Genomic DNA, 19,792 nt, shown 5'->3' with positions numbered 1-19,792 from the left:
TCTGACTCGAGTGAAATCTGGATAGAGCTCAACATCCAGTTTGCAAACTGCTTTTTTTTTAACATGCTTAAAGATGAAAGGTCAAACCTTCACCAACCAATGATTTATGCTTCTTCACAGTATAGTGTTTATATGATCGGTATCTTCTCACCAAATTGTTGCCAATTAATATCTTTTTTTGAGCATAAGAATAAACTCACAGTGGGATAAAAACCCTTCTTTAGGCTGCCAGAACTGACTCAGTATGTGATGCATGTTTCAGAAGGGAAATAAAGGTAATCTGTCCTCTCTTTACCGGCCAGCTGACGTGTCTGACGGGACAGACGTCTTACTGCTATAGCTGTCAAAGGAAATCAAAGAAAACCAGAGCACATCTGTCTCAACTCTAGGATACTGCTATCCTTTCAGCTGCAGCACACTGGTGCTCACACATAGCCCCGCTAGGAAATGTCAAAGCACACTGGCGTGGATCACCATCGCTCATCTTCTGAGACGTACAGCCTGCGTGCAACAAAATCTCCAAACACTGGCGGTTTCCATCTCACATTTTGTGTTTTTTTTTTGTTTGTTTTTTGATAGAAAAAAAAAGTCTCCCTGATGCATGAGACTGTGGTTCACTGTCTGTTTTTTGTACCCGTGTTTCTTTTTAAAGCAACCAGCTCCACAAAGCTAGAGGACCTGAGCTTCCTCGATGAGCAGCGCAACACGCCCCTGCGGACATCCATTCGCCTGCCTTGGCACAACACAGGAGGGAGGCCACCGCAGGACACTAAAGGTGACTGTGCCTTTAAGCATCAATGCTGCACATTAGAGCTGGACGATAATTCAAGAACAATGTACATCGATCGATCTGATATATGATAGAAAAAAAAAGTTTAAAAGAATAACAGTTTTCCTTCCTTTTGCATTTTAGTCATGTAGGTTAATTTTACAGTCATTACATCCTCCCAACCAATCACAAACGCAGACCTAGGAACAAACGCAGACATTCTTTTTTTCTCTTTTAAATACTTGCAGTTTTGGTAAAAAGTTGGTTGAATAAAGGGTTGAGTTTGAATTCATTCATGTCCTGGATCTAAAAATCGGTCAGTAAGCAACAGCATAAAATGGCCAGGGCTGCCCTTAAAATATGTTTTGAATTTATTAAAAATGATCGATATTGATCAATATGATTTCTATTTAAGCGATATACTTTTTACCATTTCGTCCAGCCCTACTGCACATACGGCGGATGTAAAGTATTGTGTTTATTTGATATCCAGATTTTGTTGACCATTTAAATTTCTTAGGTTACAGCTTTGCCATATTTATCATGTTAGGTAATTGTTAACGGCACGAAATTTCCAAGGTAGTTTAATAATTTGCAGTGCTTTGCAGAAAAGTTTACCTCACTTTTGTATTTAATTTTTTTTTGTCAAGTTACAGCCACAAATTAGGGCCAGACGATGATTCAATAACAATAAATATCAATTGATAGATGTGTGGTGCGATAGAAAAAAAAAGGTCAATAAAAGTTCAATAAACGAACAGTTTTCCTTCCTTTTGCATTCTAGCCATGTAGGTTAAGGCTACAGTCATTACATCCACAAAGTAGTGCATGATTAGGTGAAAGGAAAAGTATGCTCTACCTACGTTTTTTGCACAATAGCTCAAGGCTAGAGTGAATCAAGAGCATTGTCAAACAGTCATTTTTGAATCTTACCACATACTTAAAGTCGAATATTCCTCAGTTTTGCTCTTGGAAATAGCTTTCGTTTTTGGGCAATATTGTTGCTGGATAGTAAAGCTCCACCCCAGTTTAAAGTCTCAGCGATTCCTCCAGGATTGCTCTGTATTTGGATCCAGCCATCTTGCCATCAACTGGTGTGAAAAAAGCATACCTACAGGATGATGCTGCCTCTACTGTCTTTTCCCCCTTTGGGTGGTGTGTTCATGGTTATATGCGGTGTTAGTTTTGTGCCACATAAGGCGTTAGTCAGTCTGACCAGAGTGTGTTCTTTCACATTTTAGTGTTCCTAACATGGCCTGTGGGAAGCTGAGAACTGGATGTCGTATGAATTCCTTTTAATAATGGCATTCTTCTTGTCTGTTTTTTATTAAGGACAGATCTTTGGAGGACACGATTAATAGTTGTTCTCTCACCTGAGCTCTGCTGCTCCTCCAGATTTATTATGAGCCACTTGGCTCCTTTTCTGATTAATGACCTAATTGTCAGACTTCTCAGTTTAGATGGAAAACCATGTCTTGGTAGATCTGCAGTTGGAAGATAGTCTACATTTCTGGATGATGGATGGAAAATGCTGCCTGAGATTTGAAAGCCTTGAATATTGTTTTTTAAAATTATCTTCAACTTTATCTCTTACTGTCTGGTCCTCATGATGCTGTTTGTTCTGCAATATTCTGTAACAAACTTCTGAGTCCTTCACACCCCAGCTATACTGAAATGATATTACACAGTGGGGAGCCCTGTTTACTAGTTATTTGACTTCTAAGAGCAATTGATTGCACAGGATTTTATATATCGCGTATCAGGGTAGGATGTGTTCCTATCAACACAGCTTTTTTTATGAATCCTTTCCCTTAATTTCACTTTTTCTATCACATAAAATCATACTTATTCCTAAGAATTTGGCTGTGAGGTGACAAAACATCAAAGGTTTAAAAAATAATCATTTCAATTGGATGATTTCTTAATACTGCACCTATTGTCAGAAGCATTAAAATGTTAGGATACTTCCTGCTAAAGCACAGGGTAGTACACAGTATATTTGAATACTTTCCCGCACATTGATAAAAATAGTCAATTGAATGCAGCAGCATTCAGCCCGAGCTGCATATAAGCAGCATTTTTACAAAAAATGACCAAAGTTCAGGTTAGAGGATCTCAATAATAAAAAGTCTGGATGCAGAAACAAAAGCAGAGGTAGGTTAAGGTTCGCAGTCTGTTTCGATATGTTTGACATATAAAACCAGGCATTTTTTCTTTAGCTAACTTTGTCTTTCTTGTTGTAAGTCTTCATTAGAGTCCCTTAGAAACACTTCAAAATGAATATTTGATAAAAACAGAGGAAGCTCAAAGCTTTCATTTGATGTTTACATGTTCACATCTCAGTGAAAATGAAGCTAATGCAGAAGCTGTGATTTAAGTCAGTTCTGTTCAGTTCATTTATTTATCAACGGCAGATTCACAGCAAAAGTCTCAAGTCCCTTTACGAAACAGTCAGATCAATTTTTAATAAAGAAATATATAGTTAATTCAATCCATTTCAAGTCATATTCTGCTAAATAATGATGTTCTTTCATAAACAAAGAAAAAAGATTTTGCAGAATTTAAGAGGTGCCAAAGTCTTTAAGTCGACTCAGTGTTTTTCTGAACTTTACAATCCGCTGGCCGAATTCAGCTGCAAAATGAGAACCTTTGTGTAAGTTAGAGCGATAGATACAACAAGACAAAATAAGATTTAGAGATTCCCACAAGAGGAGTTGATGGAGATGAACTAGAAATGCTAAAAGCTGGGGATAAGCATGCGATGCTTGTTAGTTTTTTTTAAAAAAAGTACACGATGACTGGGGGAGAGGTGTTCAGTGTGTATCAACATAGACCCTGCAGGACCTTGGGGCTAATACCAGCATAACTAATGAATATTTCAGGGTCAGCCAAGCAATTATAACTACAAGGATTCTGAAAAGAGGAACTTATCAATGCATTTCAGGGAAGGTTAAAAGGGGTTCTGCTCTCTGAACCTAGACTGGAAGCTGATTCAACAAAATAGCTTCAAAGGCGCTACTTTGGGTTTTACAGAGAGCCAGTTAAAAGAAGCTGGAAGCTGAGATATTTCCTGTCAAAAAGTGTTTTCTACAAAAAAAAAAAAAAAAGAGATTGCCACAGAATGTTTTACTTTATTTTTGTATTTCATTAAGTATAGCTTCATTTTTATGCTATGTAATATTGAGCGATAGACATCCAAGAATCATATTTATGGCTTATTTCTGAACTCCAGTCTTTCTAAAACTTTTATAATAAATTTTAAATAGAAATGGCTTTGTTTTTTATGCAACTGTCTCAATGACAACTAATCAGAATTACAGCATATCTGCTACACAGATTATGGCTCACTATTATTTTTACATCAAGATGCTGAAGTACGCTGAATCACAATATATTTTTTTTTCAACAAGAGTTTTTTTTTCTCCTTCATCATCATCATCATAATTATTATTTAACCGATCGGGGTCAGTCAAGTGTAATATCAGTTACTTTTAGTCGCTGTTGCATTTCTTGGGATATCTCTGTTTGGTACCAGTCTAACGTCGGGCCAGCCAAAGGGATCACTTCCTACTATTGCTGCAAATTTTAATAACTAATGCCACAAATAAGATTCTGATGTATTTGGCTCTTTTTTTCCCGTTCCCTTTTAGGACGCTTCGCACCCTACAAGCCGTCAGACATCATGCTCAAGCCCCTGCTGTTTGAGGTACCCAGCATCACTACGGACTCTGTGTTCGTCGGCCGGGACTGGCTCTTTCAGCAGCTGGAAGACATCCTGAAGGGCAGCGAGTCCAATGAAAACCACGGCGTTGTGGTGGTGGGCAGCGTGGGGTACGGGAAGACGGCCATCATCTCCCGGCTAGTAGCGCTGAGCTGTCACGGAGGACGCATGCGGCAGATCGCCTCTAACAGCCCCAGTGCCTCCCCTAAAAGTAAAGCAGTTTTTTTTCTTTGGACGTGAGCTTGCAGAGTGTGACCCTCAATGCATGAAAGATTATTTCTCTTTTCATACAGTGTATCCAAAAAAAAAAAAAAATCTGGTTTAACCCAACCGTGTGTATTCCATAAAAGGTTGATTTATTTCCTTTTAGGTAATGTGGGACAAGGCACAGAGCTTCCCCTCAGCCAGCCCCCACAGCCCACTCCGCCATCCAGTGCCACCAACACAATTAGTAGCAACAGCTGTCCAGGAACTCCTGAGATGCAACGGCGCCGGGAGGAGGCTGTCAAACGTCTGGCTTCAAAGGTAGCTAAAAACTTAAACTCTAGGGGGAAATACATTTTTTTTTTCCATAGATGCACTGTAAGGCCACCTTAGAAAGACAATTACTCCAAAAGTTTTTTTTTGTGGTATGAGCAACACTTTTCTCCAGCTGCACATTTTCTCCTAAGACAGAAATAAAGTGGCCTGCATGCATGCAGTGGTTTTAAGGCCTAAATGTAGACGTTTTACTACGTCTTGAGAGTGTGTAGATGAAATGACATTGTTCTGCTGTGTAGAAGTAAAGCTTTGGCGAGAGAGCTTTGTTTGTCTGTACTAATTAAAGAAATGGGGTTAAGATGGGGCGTTTTGTGGGTTTTTGCCTTTAAATGCTCATCTGCAGCTGGCTGAATCCTTTACATTTGACGAGGAGTGCTTTAGATCTGCTCTTTTACTAAACCTAATGTTAGGTAAAGATGAAAATGTCACTGGGTAAAGACCTCATTTCTGCACATCTTTTATAAGATATGTACCGAGCAGAACTGTGTGACCAATTTCAGATTCAGGTTTTGCAAAGCTTTGACCTTTCAATGCCAATTTCAGCCAGTTTCGACTGCTTCGTATCAACTATAATAAAGGAACAGCATTCAGAATATTTCTGTCCTGCTGTGAACAGTAATCAGAGCAGTGGCACTGTCTCACCATGGGTGAGAGTTTGGCTGCTTTTTGAAACAAAGACATAATGATTAAGTTATTTCTATTTCAAATTACCTTTAGCGAATTATTTTAGGGGTTAGTATTAGTAACAATAAGCAACAGTCTCTGTGTATTTCTTAGAGATTGTAGACTTTTTACCTTGTCTCTGAGGTTTCCAAAGGGTTGTCAGCTTTCCATGTGCAGGATTTTTAATTAAAGAAGACATATCATGCAAAATCAATGTCTTGAACCCTTAAATACATTTTGTTGTGTACTTGGAGTCTCTAGGAGGGGAGAAGATTTTAATGTAGTCTCTCCAAGTGCTGTATATATATTTTTTAACGTTGGGGGGGGGGGGGGTAAATTGACAACGTATTCAAACCAAAGCATTGCAGTTCCACTAAAAGTAGACCGCCGCTAAATGATTTAATTGTGAAAAGGAAGAACTGAAAAGCCTGATATGTCCCCTTTAATATAGAGCGGTTGAAAGCTCATAGGATAAAACGGAGTGTTCTCCGTTCAGTCTTCCTGTCATCTGCAGACAAATTTGCTCTGTCTTACAGATGAAATAGCCAGACTTCTGTCTTCGCTCTATGTAGGACAAATTGCTTCCTTTTAAATGTCTTTTTTTCATCTCTTCCTCCAATTTAATTTTTCAACTCCCTGTTGCTGCTGAAAAGTTACTAACTTCGAGTTTTTACTCGGCACTAGCATCCACACTGAAGAGTGTTCTCAGAACAGCCTGGCAGTGCTTAGTGTGGTGGATTCACTTATCAGATTTCTCAGTTTCCAACCAGTTTGTACCCGATTAGGACCAGTAAAGCTGAGAATCAATTAAATACGGTCACCAGTTGACTTTGGCTACGTTCACACTGCAGGGAAATGCAACCCAAATCCCATCTTTTTGCCCATTTGCGACCCATATGTGTCTTGTTCACGCTAGCGTGAACGCCCCCAATTCCTATCTTTTCACCCCCCCCCAAAAAATCTGTGCCAATTCCATATGTGGTACTAATTCGGATACGTATCAGATTTTTTTTTTTCAAAGCATCTGCTGTCTGAATAGTCACGTCTTTCACGTTACTCTCCCGTCTCTCACTATACATCCACACACAGTAGTAGGAGTTAGCGCTCCATAGAAGACCATTGTTAATAGCTGTGCTGCTTTCTTCTTACCTTTTGTGTTGCTATGATGTGTGCTCAACAACTTTCTAATAATAACAAGGAAAGACGCAAGCCAGTATCCGCGTTTTTTTTCTTTTTCAAGATTTCTTTTTTACCAAAACTTTATTGCACTTCTAGAAACAATTACATTCACCATTACCTCTGCAAACAGTGCGCTGCTCTGTGACGTTTCCTGTTCTTATCTGTGCATGCGAGTCGCTTTGTGGTATTGAACCATTCAGGCAGCAGTCTGATGGCGGCTGCATTTAATAGTAATATGAATGGCCACCTAAAAAAAAATCAGATTTCAGTAAAAATCCGAGTCGAGCATCAAGACTTGCAGTGCGAACGTAGCCTTCCTGACACATTTCCTATGTTGTAATGTCAAATTTAAATTGTGGATAAAGATATTTTAACTGCACACAGGTAGAATGCTTCCCTTTTATTCCACATCTGCTCTGTTGCATTTTTGCTCTCTTACTTGCATTTTATTATGTGCAGTTTAAAAGATGCCACTGCATGCCTGGACATCCAGGTAAGCTGTATCGATGCAGCTGATTTTAAAACGTACCGAATGTGGCTGGAAACACGGTTCTGTGCTTCCATCAGTTCTTATAGACCTAACAGGGGAGAATACAAGTCACACTGTTATTCACTCAGTTTGATTAGCACTGTTGATAGCAGACTGCGAGGTCATATGTGATGGGATTTATTTTCTGAACTCGACCTCCCTCATTGATCTTGCTTTGTAATTTGTCTAATGCTGTTCTTTGTATGCTGGTACGCGTGTTTGGGACTGAACACACGCCCTGTTGCGGGCGCCTTTTGGACTCTCACACGTTGATATTATGCAGCTCTCTCTTGCCTTTGGGACAGGTTCATGCACTACATTGCTAACTATTTAGGCACTGAGATACTAAACGTCTGTGAAGCCCAAAAAACATCTCTTGAGCCAATTAATGTGTAAAGTGTTTCCAATCGGCGCTCTCTCTGGGGCTCTGTTCCTGTGATGTGTGAACACTGATGCAACGCTGAGCAGCTTCTGTCAAATTCAGCCAGTTCTTTTTAATCACTGGTTTAAAAGCGGTCTCATATCTGCGCTCTGGGGCTATTACATGTTTTGGTGCATCACAGGCTTTATTTCTTCTCCTTTTTTTTGCTTTGAATACTCTTTCAGATGTTATTTCTCAACATCAACTTATAGTTGTTCGTTTAGATTAACTGCTGAGGGTTTACTGCAGTGTTGCATCAGCTCGTTTTAGTGTTTATTGATGCAGCGGTCTGCATGACTCGTATACGTTAGTGAAGTATTTGCTGATTCAAAGCACAGGTTGCTTTATTGTATCCATTCATCCTTTTTCATCTTTACCCTGTTGCTCTGCTGTAAAGTCTTTACTCCAAAGTGTTTTCCACAGTCTGCTCTTTGGCTAGTGGTACAGTTCATGCAGGATAAGCAACCAAAACTCAGACCCGTTTCTTTTGGATAGCACAATTTATGTACCTTTTCACTTGGAACGCTGCCCACATATTTTTCCTATTTATTTACGTTTCAGTCCCTGGTCCCCTAGTTTAAAGAAAGAAAAACAAAAGGCTTGACTTGTTTATTTAACTAATAGCTTCCACTTTTAACTCACCTTTTTCATATTGTCACATTATAACTACAAACTCCAATATATTTTATTTGGATTTTCTGTCGCAGACCAACATGCATAGCTGCAAAGTGTTAAGAAAAATAAAATCAAATCAGGAGGGTACAATGGTCGCTGCAGATTTCACCATGATGGTACCTGGTGGTGGCTGCATCGTTTTTCTTCAGCAGTGATTGAGAAGCTGGTCCAAATACAGGGCTGTCATTTTTAGGAATCGTGTTTGATGCTGAAAAAAAGACTCAAGACAGTGGCGAAGGTTCACCCTCCGGCAGGACAATCACTCTGACCTAAATAGAAACGGTTTGGATCAAAGCTTATTTGTGTTTGTGTCCTAGTCAAAAGTCCAGGCCCAAACCCAATAAAAAAAAAAAACAGTTATGACAAAACTTGAACAGAAATATTCTTACATTCTCAATCCTATCTCACAGATTTTGCTAGTATGCAAAAATTGTCTCTAGATGCTAAAGATATGACCTAAAAGACTTGCATCTGAAGTTTCATTAAACTATGGTTCCAGAAAGTATTGACCATGGAGTGCTGAATACAGCTCTTTCCAAATTGTAATTTCAGAAAATCATTAAAAACCATATATTATTTTTCTTTAATTTTTCAATAAAATGCTACCCCCTCATAAAACGTAATAAAAACCATTTTTCTCTAAGATGGAAGTATGAGTCCTTTTGAAAGGCGCTGGAGACTGAAATAACAATGATGGCCAAATATTTAGGCTTCACGCACTGCATTCTTTAAACCAAGGTTGTATTTTTCAACAGCGTGTGCCAAATATTTTAGATTTCGGCCCACATAATGACGGCGGCAGAAACCTTGAGCATCGCTTGTTGTACTTTGCAGACATTGCCGCTGCCATTGTGATTATAAATCACATTTAATTTCTTTTGTACATTTTGAGCTTCTGTTTTCATTACCCTGTAAGACATACGCTGTTATCAGTCACCTCTGAATTTAGTGTAACTTCTGGAGATTGTGTCAAGACCTCCTCTTGCGGGTTAAAGGGTATCAAACAGCAGAGCCAGTGAAAGGAAGAGGTCATCTGCTTCTCCTCTTCCTGCTTCCTCTGGAAGTGGGTCCTTTCCTACAGGTTGGACTGTAATTAGTCCAAATTCACATTAAAAAGGACATTTCTCCTTTTTTCTCTTCTCACTTGTCTCCCATTTTACCTGCTGAATCAGACTTCCTTTCAGAAATGCAGAATCGTTGCTCTGGTATAAAGCCTGCTTTTAGTAGTTCACACTAATTAAATTTTTTTAATCTGTTTTTATATAAATAGTTTATTTTCTCTTTGTCTCAGTTAAGGGGATTCTGTGTAGCTTTATGGAAACTTCTACTGAACACTAAAAAGTGTTGAAGTTCCTCAGTTGTTAGATAAATTCTGCATTTGCCTCCTCCTCCTCCTTCTTTTTCCAGGTGGTTGCGTATCATTACTGCCAGGCCGACAACACCTACACCTGCTTGGTGCCAGAGTTTGTACACAGTATCGCAGCCTTGCTGTGCAGAGCCCATCAGCTCACCGCTTACCGAGAGCTGCTCCTGAAGGAGCCGCACCTCCAGAGCATGCTCAGTCTGCGCTCCTGCGTCCAAGACCCCATGGCTGCTTTCCGAAGAGGGGTCCTGGAACCACTGGCCAACCTTCGTAATGGTAAAAAACAAACAAAGAAACAAAACAACACTGTCTGCATTCAAGGCTTTTGGTCTTTTTTGTTTGCCTGTTTATTTGTGGCTTTATATATTTTTGTTCTCTGGTTTTCCATTGTTTCTGTATTTGAAGCCTGATTATGGTAGAAAGATATTCCATAAATGTATAATCAGTTTCTGTATTGATGCATTTAAAGCATCAATACATAGCTTCCACCATTTACTGGAAGAACTGATAAATATTTAGGTGTTAAATGCCACTGCAGTATCATAAAGCTCTCTTAGCTGGGTAGTTTAGTTGAAATATTACTGTTCTGAGTTGCTTTCTCCCACTCATTGTTTTTTTTTTTTTTATATGTGTGTCTGTTTTCAGAGAAGAAAATTTCAGAGGAGGACCATATAATCTTGATAGATGGACTTAATGAAGCAGAGTTTCATAAGCCCGACTATGGAGACACCGTCGCTTCTTTCATCACTAAGATCATTCCTAAGTTTCCACCCTGGCTGAAGCTGGTGGTCACTGTCCGGGTTAACTTAATGGTAAGGTGGCTGATATGTAAGGGACCTCAGGGGGAGCTTTTACACTCTTATTTGCATTACTTTTTAAAGTCGAACACATTCATTGCCGTGAAGTGACTTGTAAATGTATTCTTTCTATGTCAAAATGTTCTCATGTTGCAAACAATAACTTGTATTTATATGATAGAGCAACACAACCTAGTGCATAATTGTAAAGTAGAAGGAAAACACAAAGGTTTCAGGATGTTTTTGCATATTAGAATCTAAGAGACAAAGCATAACTTTTACTCTTATAACCCTAATTAAAGCCCATTGCAACTTTCCGGATGCTACTGTATCCATCCATAAAATCAGCCTGTGATAGATTTATTTCTGGTATAAATAGAGCTGTTCTGTTTAGGCCTCAGAGTTTTATTGGAGAACATTAATGAAAAGCCAGGTGCATGAAAACCAAGGAATGTGGCAGACAGGTCAGAGTTAACATCGCTGGGAGGCTTAAAGTGTGGTTATAAAGGTTATAAAACGACATTGCAGGCTTTAAATATCTCTCTGAACGCTATTCAATCGATCGGCCTAAAGTGGAAAGACTGTGGCCTGTTTGCAAGCCTATCAAGACGTGGCAGACCTGATAAACTGACATACCGGATAAGAAAAGGATTAGTCAGAGATCCATCCTAGAAGAATGTGGTAACTTTTGAGGAGCCGCTTAGAACAGCAGCTCAGGTGGGAGAATCTGTTGACAGAGGACCCCTTTGTTGATAAAACCCAAAGGAAGTCCTGTTTGGAGTTTTATACATTTTTGGTTATGAATTATCAATTAATATATAGATAATTTTTGTTTTTTGTTGTTTTGTACAATGTGTTTAATCGATTGATCTAAAAGGAGATACTATTCATAATTTAACATACCTCAATAAACAAGTGTTTTGAACTACAAAATAATCATTTTAAACACATTGTAAATGGCGGAAACGTGTAAAAAAAAAAAAATGAATTTATGCTGTCAACATGGTAACTTAATAATTTAAGTGTATATCTATCATCTTGTCTGTACAGTCTACCTATCCCTGTTTGGCAAAACAGACCATATAACTAGGACTGCAACTATTAGTTTGCTAATTGTTTAATAAGTGTACTATTTTTTTGATTAACAGATTAATAATCAAAGAGCAAAAAGTGCTCTTTTTACACAACTTGAACCAAGTGAAGCTTAGAAGGAAAGTGGACGATTTTTCCAGAAATGTAGGTCAGAAAACGCCCACGTCCCTTTCAGAATAACTGCACATGCACAAGACCGTATTACCTGCTCTTCTGCTCCTCAGGCGGACAGCGTGAAAAAAATCTCCCAAAGCCACTCTGGTCTTACTTCTTTCTTCTAACACCTTCCTCTTCTTCTCATAAACTTGTACAGCTATTGATTTCTTGTGCCTCTCAACCATTTTCAAAGTATATGGTGAGAGCAGCGGAGCTATGATGAATGGCTAGCACCAAAGCTAACTGAAGCTAACCTAATACATAAATACCAGAAGTGCGCATCCTAATTTTCTTTGACCTAAATGCAGAACGTCATGTTTGTTGGAAATCTAACTCTATACATGACCAACCTGTACTGAAACACAGTGGTGGTAGTATCGTGCTGTGGGAATGCTTTTTTTCCAACTTTCTTTTGTGTTCATGTGAAGATGGATGGAGGGAAACTCAGTGTAATACAAGGGGGAAAAAAAAGATTTCGGACAGAGACAGAGGTTCATGTTTCAGCAGGCCATCTTCCTTATATAAAGGCAGAGCCACAATAGAATAATTTAGATTTAAAACATGTTCATGCTCTGATCTCTTCAATGTTCAGACCCCAATTGAATTGAAAACCTGTGAGGTTTTCAATTCAAGGCTGGAAAATGTATATTTTTTCAAGGCTGGAAAATGTATATTTACAGATGAGCGCCAACGAGTCGGATGTGTTCTTAAGCCATTTCACTAAGATGGACGGGCAAAAACCTTCTCTCTCTAGATATGCAAATTTCAATTTTGATCAGCTGTCACTTCTGGAGATGCTCTATAGACTTTAACAAATGCGAGACATCCTGTCAAGAGGGGCCAGCGTTTCCAGGAAGAATTGGCAGACAGTGACCAAGAACTCAAGTCTGCATGACAGGAAAGAGAAGTGTGGGCCTTTGGGCTTCCTGGCTCGATGACCCCCCCGGTTAAACAGCTGTAAAGCTTCTTCTCGGGCCGCGTGGAGGTCGCCATGGCGGCAGCTGAAGCTTTGACGTGCCTGATGAGCCAAGCGACAGCTGATTGAGTCTGGAATAATAACGCGGTAGCCGACTGACATCCAGAATAGGGGTTATTAATGCTTAAGCAGAAGCCAGATATCGACTGCTGTCCATCAGCATACGCTGCCAATGCAGTCTGGTCATTTATTTATTTTATGCTGCAAAGCGTTTGAATTTCTGTTGTTGGCACAGCTCACCCACTGTGGTTAATCGCTGTGCGGAGACGCTGATCATTTGTATTTTCAGCATCAGAATGCTCGTCATGATTCAGTGGACTGCACTTTGTGTTTTAAAAAAAACAAACAAAAACGTTCTTGTGATGAAGGTGAGCTCAGGCTGGGGGATCTTTGTTTTCTTGCTTTCCATCGGGCTGTATGCCAACAGTCAGCTTATCGGCACGGCGTTGCCTTCGCTTGGCCTGTCGTTCGGCTGGGTCTGTGCCTGTGCATACCTTAGAGTGCATGCGCCTGTTTGCTTTATGACGAGGAAGAAATAAGTGTTATCTCGCTCAGGCAATGTTTCTGAAGCCAAAGACAGGCGGGGGATTAAAGCGCACTGACCCTCCAGGACATGAATTGAAATGTGAGCTCTGGCTAAGACGTCTGCTTACCTGCTTGTGTAGGGGAAGAAAGAAGTGTTATTGGCAAAGGCTCTCCTCTTTCCTTCACACCAGTAGCCACCATCCAATCCATCCCCTGCCTCTTAATACTCACTCTACCCGGTCCCGGGGTCCTTTCAGCTGAATTTCCCACAGTAACAGGCGTCTGCTTTGGCCTGATAGCTTATTGAGCGCACTTCCCTGCTGTTCAAAAATACTCTCATCGTAACATAGTGCCTTCAAAGGTAGCTGTATCCTTGAAGCTTTTCACACTTTGTCACGATATCACTAAAAACTTATAATGCATAATTGTGAGGCTACAAATATGTGGAAGGTTTTGTGTCATACTTTCCTCAAATATAAGCTCCACCCATTTATACTTATACTTATTGTATTTTTTTTATTTTTTGCACACATAAAATTTTTGATTGAATGTAGAGCATCGTATTTTAAGCCTTGACTCAGATTATCAGTTGGATTTTGGTCCATTCTCACACATGAATGTGGTTTTGATCTAAACCCCTCCACTGTAGCTTGGGCTTTATTTTTAGGCTCGTTGTCATGGTGCGAAGTAAACATTTGCCCCAGCCTGAAGTCGCTGTATTTCTGCAGCGTCTAGCAGATTTTTTTCTTCTGGGAGTGTTTTGTGATTGGCTCCATCCAGCTCCCCTTGTCCCTGCTGAAAACCAAAACCTCGGGGAGATGTGTTCAGGGTAACATGCGGGGTTAATTTTCCGCCAGCCACAGGGATTTGCACAAAACCCTTCACAGAACAGCTGGATTAATAAAGCTGCGCAATGTGCCGACATCATCATGTCATAACAATATCTGTGTGCAAAATCACAATAGAAAAAGGACTGCTAGGATGCAAGATTTATTGTGATATTTTAGATGCCCATGCATTAAAACTTCTCTTGTCAATAATACATTTGTCCTCTTGGATAAACCTGTACTATCTTGTATGCTCGCATTTAAGTTTGATACTAGTGACCAAGATTTCAAGGCATGGTGATGATTGTGATGATGGGAAAGAAGCAAAAAGGGAAAAGGTTTTGCGGACAAAAACAGTTAAGCACAGATGATGTCATTGCCATGTGGAATAAGACTGTACTGAAATGTTTTGCTAATATTGTGAAGGCAAATTAAGTTTAGTTCCATAATTTCCTCCACAATATTGGAATAAAATCAATTAATTAAACTAAACATGGAATTGAAGAGAAAAAAAAAACTGAGCAGCAGTGTTGCACAAATGTTCTTCCCTGCGTCTTCACCACTTTTAATCCCGTCTGTTACAGGAGATCGCCAGCCTGCTCCCCTTCTCCAAGATCTCTCTGGATGATTTTACGGACAACAAAGAGATCACCAACGACCTCAATGCCTACATCCAGTACCGGATCAACAGCAGCAAGGATATCATGAACAACATCAGCCTGAATGGCAAGGCCGACCCGGGCACCGTGGCCAAGCTCAGCAGCCACCTGATCTCGCGCAGCCAGGGTTCTTACCTGTACCTCAAGCTCACCCTGGACCTCTTTGAGAGGGGCCACCTCGTGATCAAAAGTGCCAGCTACAAAGTGGTGCCCGTCTCGCTGGCCGAACTGTACCAGCTCCAGTGCAACATGAAGTTCATGACCAACTCGGCCTTCGAGCGCTCTCTGCCCATCCTCAACGTGGCCCTGGCCTCGCTCCACCCCATGACCGACGAGCAGCTCTTTCATGCCATCAACTCGGGCCACGTCCGAGGGGAGCTGCAGTGGGACGACTTCCAGCAGCGCGTGGAGCTGCTCTCGTGCTTTCTCGTCAAACGGCGGGACAAAACGCGCATGTTCTGCCACCCTTCCTTCAGAGAGTGGCTGGTGTGGAGGGCCGACGGAGAGAGCGCGGATTTCCTCTGTGACCCCAGGTCAGTCCTGTGCTCTGAAAGCAAATGTTATGCTCTCAGCAGCTCTTCCTTAGGAATGCGGGCCTCTGTTATAGGCATGATAAGCTTGTAAAGTATTTAGACAGTCCGCTTTCTGCGGATTACAGACTTCAAACAGTCTGCAGCGGACTCTGACCGAAGCCCGTCGATTGCATGAAGGCAATAAAAGAAATATCGGGAAAAGAAAAGTGGCTCTGGTTAAACAACAAGGATCTGTCTTTGTTTGTAAACTACATTTCTACCACAGCGCACACTTCTGTGCAAACGTATATTCATTTCACTGTATGAGTCGGTTGAGGTGTTCATGAATCGTGGTTAGTCGTTTAGTATGCAAGGAGGGATGGTGTGTTTGGGGGACAAAAAAGCAAGCAAAATGCTTTAATCAATACACACAGCGTGACTCACGTCTGACTCAGCGAGGTAATTGGGTTTGAGACGCTTCAGATACTCCGATAATCCTTACAACTTTTTATTTTGTACCAAGTTAAAAAAACAAAACAGTTTATACTAGCACTTAAAGTAGACTGGGTAGTTTTTTTTTTTCTTTATGGAGGCTTGAATGATCATGTACAAGGCTGAATCAATGCTGACATTTTGTCTCGTTATCAAGGTTTATACATAAAACAATTTGAATAAGAAAAATAACAGTACAGACGCAAATTAAAAAGAAGCACAGAGAAGAAGAAGAAAAAACCCAATAGAGCCAGAGGACACAGTGGGAAGAGGATGGGGTGGGGGGGGGGGGGGGGGGGGGGTATACAGCGGAGGTTCGATGCAACACATCCATTTTAAATTGCATCTCCGTTTACCTACAGGCTCACTGAGTAGCATCAATCAGACAAAGACAGATAGATGTAGACACAAGTAATTAATCTCTATCGCGTTGTTGTGGCTTGCTAAAGGGGAGGTAAGGTGTATTTTTCTGCAAAGATTTGAGATTACTGCTCATAATATTTTTTCTTTTCCTGGGCTCAGTGTGTAGAAAACCGATAACTATCACCCCACACATGTGAGGACTGTAGCGAGGACTAAAATTCAGCACCTTTGATGGTGGGGGTGTGTGCTATCCGTTCTTACGTCAGGTTAACCCGCAAGCACAGGCGTCTGAGCAATGGTTTAAAAAATGTTTTTAACTAAATTTAAGGAAAATCTGATCAAATAAATAGACATAATTAAGTTTTTGTTAATTGAGTTTTAGTCTCACGCCCCTATTCCTTTGGTTGGTGCGACCCGCCTAACCCTCATGCCAGTCTGATTAGGAGATAAACGGCGCTTCATACCAACATGATCTCTTCAGCAAGAAAGTTTAAATCCTTGGAGAGCTAAGGCAACGTGAATAGAATCTGAATCGGCCTTCCAAAGTGTTGTAGCAGCGCTGCGTCCCTCTCACTCAGATAAGATACAGTAGAAACCTTCATAGTATTTCATTATTCAGGTGGAGGCTGCAGACCGCTCCGACCTGTCGGACCTGTGATCAGTCTGCAACAGAGCCACCTGCAGCAGCGACGCAAGGATGCACACAGGTGTCCTGCAGTCTTATCTGCTGCAAGAAGCTCCCCACTATAAATCACAGCGACTATTTCTGAGCCAAATTCATCTGTAAGCTCTTTAAATGCCTTTATTAAATCAGCACCTGGCAGAGGCAGCAAAAACAGGCCAAAAAGGTTTCCATTTAGGATGAAAGTCCTGCACAAAAACAGAACGTCTTATTCTTCTAAGCTGCTTAGAAGTTGGATATTTCTCCAGGTTTGATCCCCCGTTTTATTACATAAGCAGGTGCCCATGCCTGCAAGTGCTAAGGAGGTCATTTCCTTTGTGATTCTGGCATACTTAGAGAAAAATTAAAGGTATCGAGCACAGCAGAATGTTAATGCGTTTGCCTTTATGGAAACTGTTTTTTCATACAGATTTCAAAGCAACATTTTCAATATGACATGATTAATTTTATTTAAAACAGATAAGCAGCAATTATTCCTGCTTCAAAAAAGTACAGTAGTGATATCAGTAACATTCATTCTCTCTCTCTCTCTCTCAATATATATATATATATATATATATATATATATATATATATATATATATATATATATATATAAATGTAGACTTAAGCAAAACTATTGTTTAAAACGAGCAGAATTTATTGTTGGTTTTTAAGTTCTCTCTCTTTGCCATTCTGCTCTTTATAGAGAACCAAAGAGTAACAAACTGATATTAGGTGAATAGTTAGTCAGCCCCTGCTTGCATTTTGCCAACTGTGGTCGTCTTAAGAGTGATGGGTGGCACTCCTTTACGTCCCACACAATGAGCGTCCACATTTTTCAGCACAGAACTTATTTATAGAGTCGAATTAGTCTTTTTTTTTTTTTTTTCCAAGCTGAGAAAAATGGCGTAGCAGCCTTCTTTCATCCAGCTGACCAAAACTTCTAGGACTTTCTGCGACAAACCTCCAGAATAATATTAAACCATGGAAATGGTATGAAAGAAATGTTTTTTTTTTTTTAAACTAACTTTTTAAGACCTTAGTAAAGCTGGATGCTGGTAGTTGGCCTCTGCCTTTTGGACATATGATGTACTGCAGCTTTACAGTCCTAATAAGTTACTCACATCTCCTCTGTGGATGTTTTTAATAGTGGTGAAAGCACATGTTTACCACATGCTGCAGGAAACGGCTAAATTAGAAGATGAGGAAGCAGATAACAGAAATGAAGATGTGGAACATGGACAATCAATGTTTGAATTTGATGTGCTCTTAAGAGGTTAAATTTTTCACAAAATACATGCCATATATATATATATATATATATATATATATATATATATATATATATATATATATATATATATATATATATATATATATATATATATATATATATATATATATATATATATATATATATATCCCTGTGTTCTGCTGGGCTCTTTTTGCTCTGCAGGGCAGCTCTGCTACACTTGGCTGATTTGAAATTCTTCGCATCAGCCATGCACACCTAATAAGCTGAAAAGATGTCGGCCTGTCTGGCTCTTTCCCCCTCCACTCTCGTGCACCTGTACTCACATACTGATGATTCTGAAGGAGACCAAGATTTAAGCTTCACATTTTGGCCATTGCCATTCTTGCAGGTCCATTAAAAAACCAAAAGCTCTAAGTCTGCCGTACACAGACTAAAGCTTGCCACGTTTTTCAGTGCCTGTAATCAAATAGAAGGAACTGCAACCCAGATCAAAGGGAACTGCAATCATGCATGTCCGTTTAATGAAGTTCTGCATTAATTGGTGCTGGACTGCCTGCATGAAAAGAGATACAGAAACCCTATTATCCTTTTTTTTATTTTACTTCAACCTTGTGTGGGTCACTACCCAGCGTTTGCGGCACATTCACGCCAACCCAGAATAGAGAGGTTCTCCACGACGGCGCCAAGTGACTCATCATCACAAAACAATAAGTTCTTTCATGTTTCTGGTTCAGATGAGCAGCCTCTCCTCAATTCTCTCCGTTTAATCAGGACCGGCCACGCTCTCATGGCCTTTATGCTGTCCCGCCAAGAGGGGAAACTGAATCGTCAGCAGACAATGGAGCTGGGACACCACATCCTGAAAGCACACATCTTCAAGGTAAAACCGCTGAGTCAGCTTTGGAAATTTGAAATCCGTCTTCTAGAGAAAACGCAGTTATTCAAGCTGGTTTTGTCCAAGTAGAATTCAGAGGTTGTCAAGTGTGTCAATAACCCTTGAAAGTTTTCACGTTTAGTCACGTTACAGCCACTTTCGAGGCATTTTGTGAGGACGTAATGTGATGGACCAACAAAAAGGAGCTGATATTTGTGAAGTTGGAAAGAAATCTTTACAAGAGAACAATCTAAAAAGCGGGGCGTCCTTTTTAATCCAACCCCCAGTGAGTCACTACTGCCATAATACTTTGTCCGGGTCATTTTTAACCCCTAAATATCTATTTTTAAATCCAAACTAATCTATAGTAGCTCTGGCTGTGTATTTAGAGTATCTGTCCTGCTGAAAGTTGAACCTGTACCTATCAGGTCTCTTTCAAGCATTATCTTGTATGCAGCTCCACCCATCTTCAGAGTTAATTGCGCATTTTTCCACAAATGGCAGTAAAATGCAGTCATGTTTGTGGTTGTAATGTTGTAAAATGTAAAAAAGGACATATGACAACATCTTGCCCCTACGCATGCTTGTTTATATTCATGCATTGGTTTGCCTGCAGGGTCTAAGTAAGAAAACAGGCGTGTCATCCAGCGTGCTTCAAGCTTTGTGGATCAGCTGCAGCGCTGATGGTCTCTCTGCAGCCTTGGCCTCCCTGAGGAACCTCTACACACCAAATGTCAAGG

At 40.2% G+C, this 19,792-nt stretch overlaps 1 protein-coding gene across 3 annotated transcripts in view; it reads left to right on the top strand.

Moving 5' to 3' along the window:
* Positions 1-19,792, top strand: part of tanc1b (tetratricopeptide repeat, ankyrin repeat and coiled-coil containing 1b) — an 83,082-nt gene that overhangs the window by 40,427 nt on the left and 22,863 nt on the right. For all 3 annotated transcript variants that reach the window (XM_012874040.3, XM_012874041.3, XM_021322324.2), the window contains 8 exons: positions 653-775; positions 4,420-4,701; positions 4,861-5,015; positions 9,905-10,136; positions 10,506-10,672; positions 14,818-15,425; positions 18,950-19,058; positions 19,669-19,791. In XM_012874040.3, coding sequence (XP_012729494.2) covers positions 653-775; positions 4,420-4,701; positions 4,861-5,015; positions 9,905-10,136; positions 10,506-10,672; positions 14,818-15,425; positions 18,950-19,058; positions 19,669-19,791 — 1,799 coding nt within the window. The remainder of the gene's footprint in view (positions 1-652; positions 776-4,419; positions 4,702-4,860; positions 5,016-9,904; positions 10,137-10,505; positions 10,673-14,817; positions 15,426-18,949; positions 19,059-19,668; position 19,792) is intronic.

Source organism: Fundulus heteroclitus, chromosome 7 (assembly GCF_011125445.2).
Source record: "Fundulus heteroclitus isolate FHET01 chromosome 7, MU-UCD_Fhet_4.1, whole genome shotgun sequence".
In the NCBI taxonomy this organism is placed as follows: Eukaryota; Metazoa; Chordata; class Actinopteri; order Cyprinodontiformes; family Fundulidae; genus Fundulus; species Fundulus heteroclitus.
This window is presented reverse-complemented; position numbering and strand designations above follow the sequence as displayed.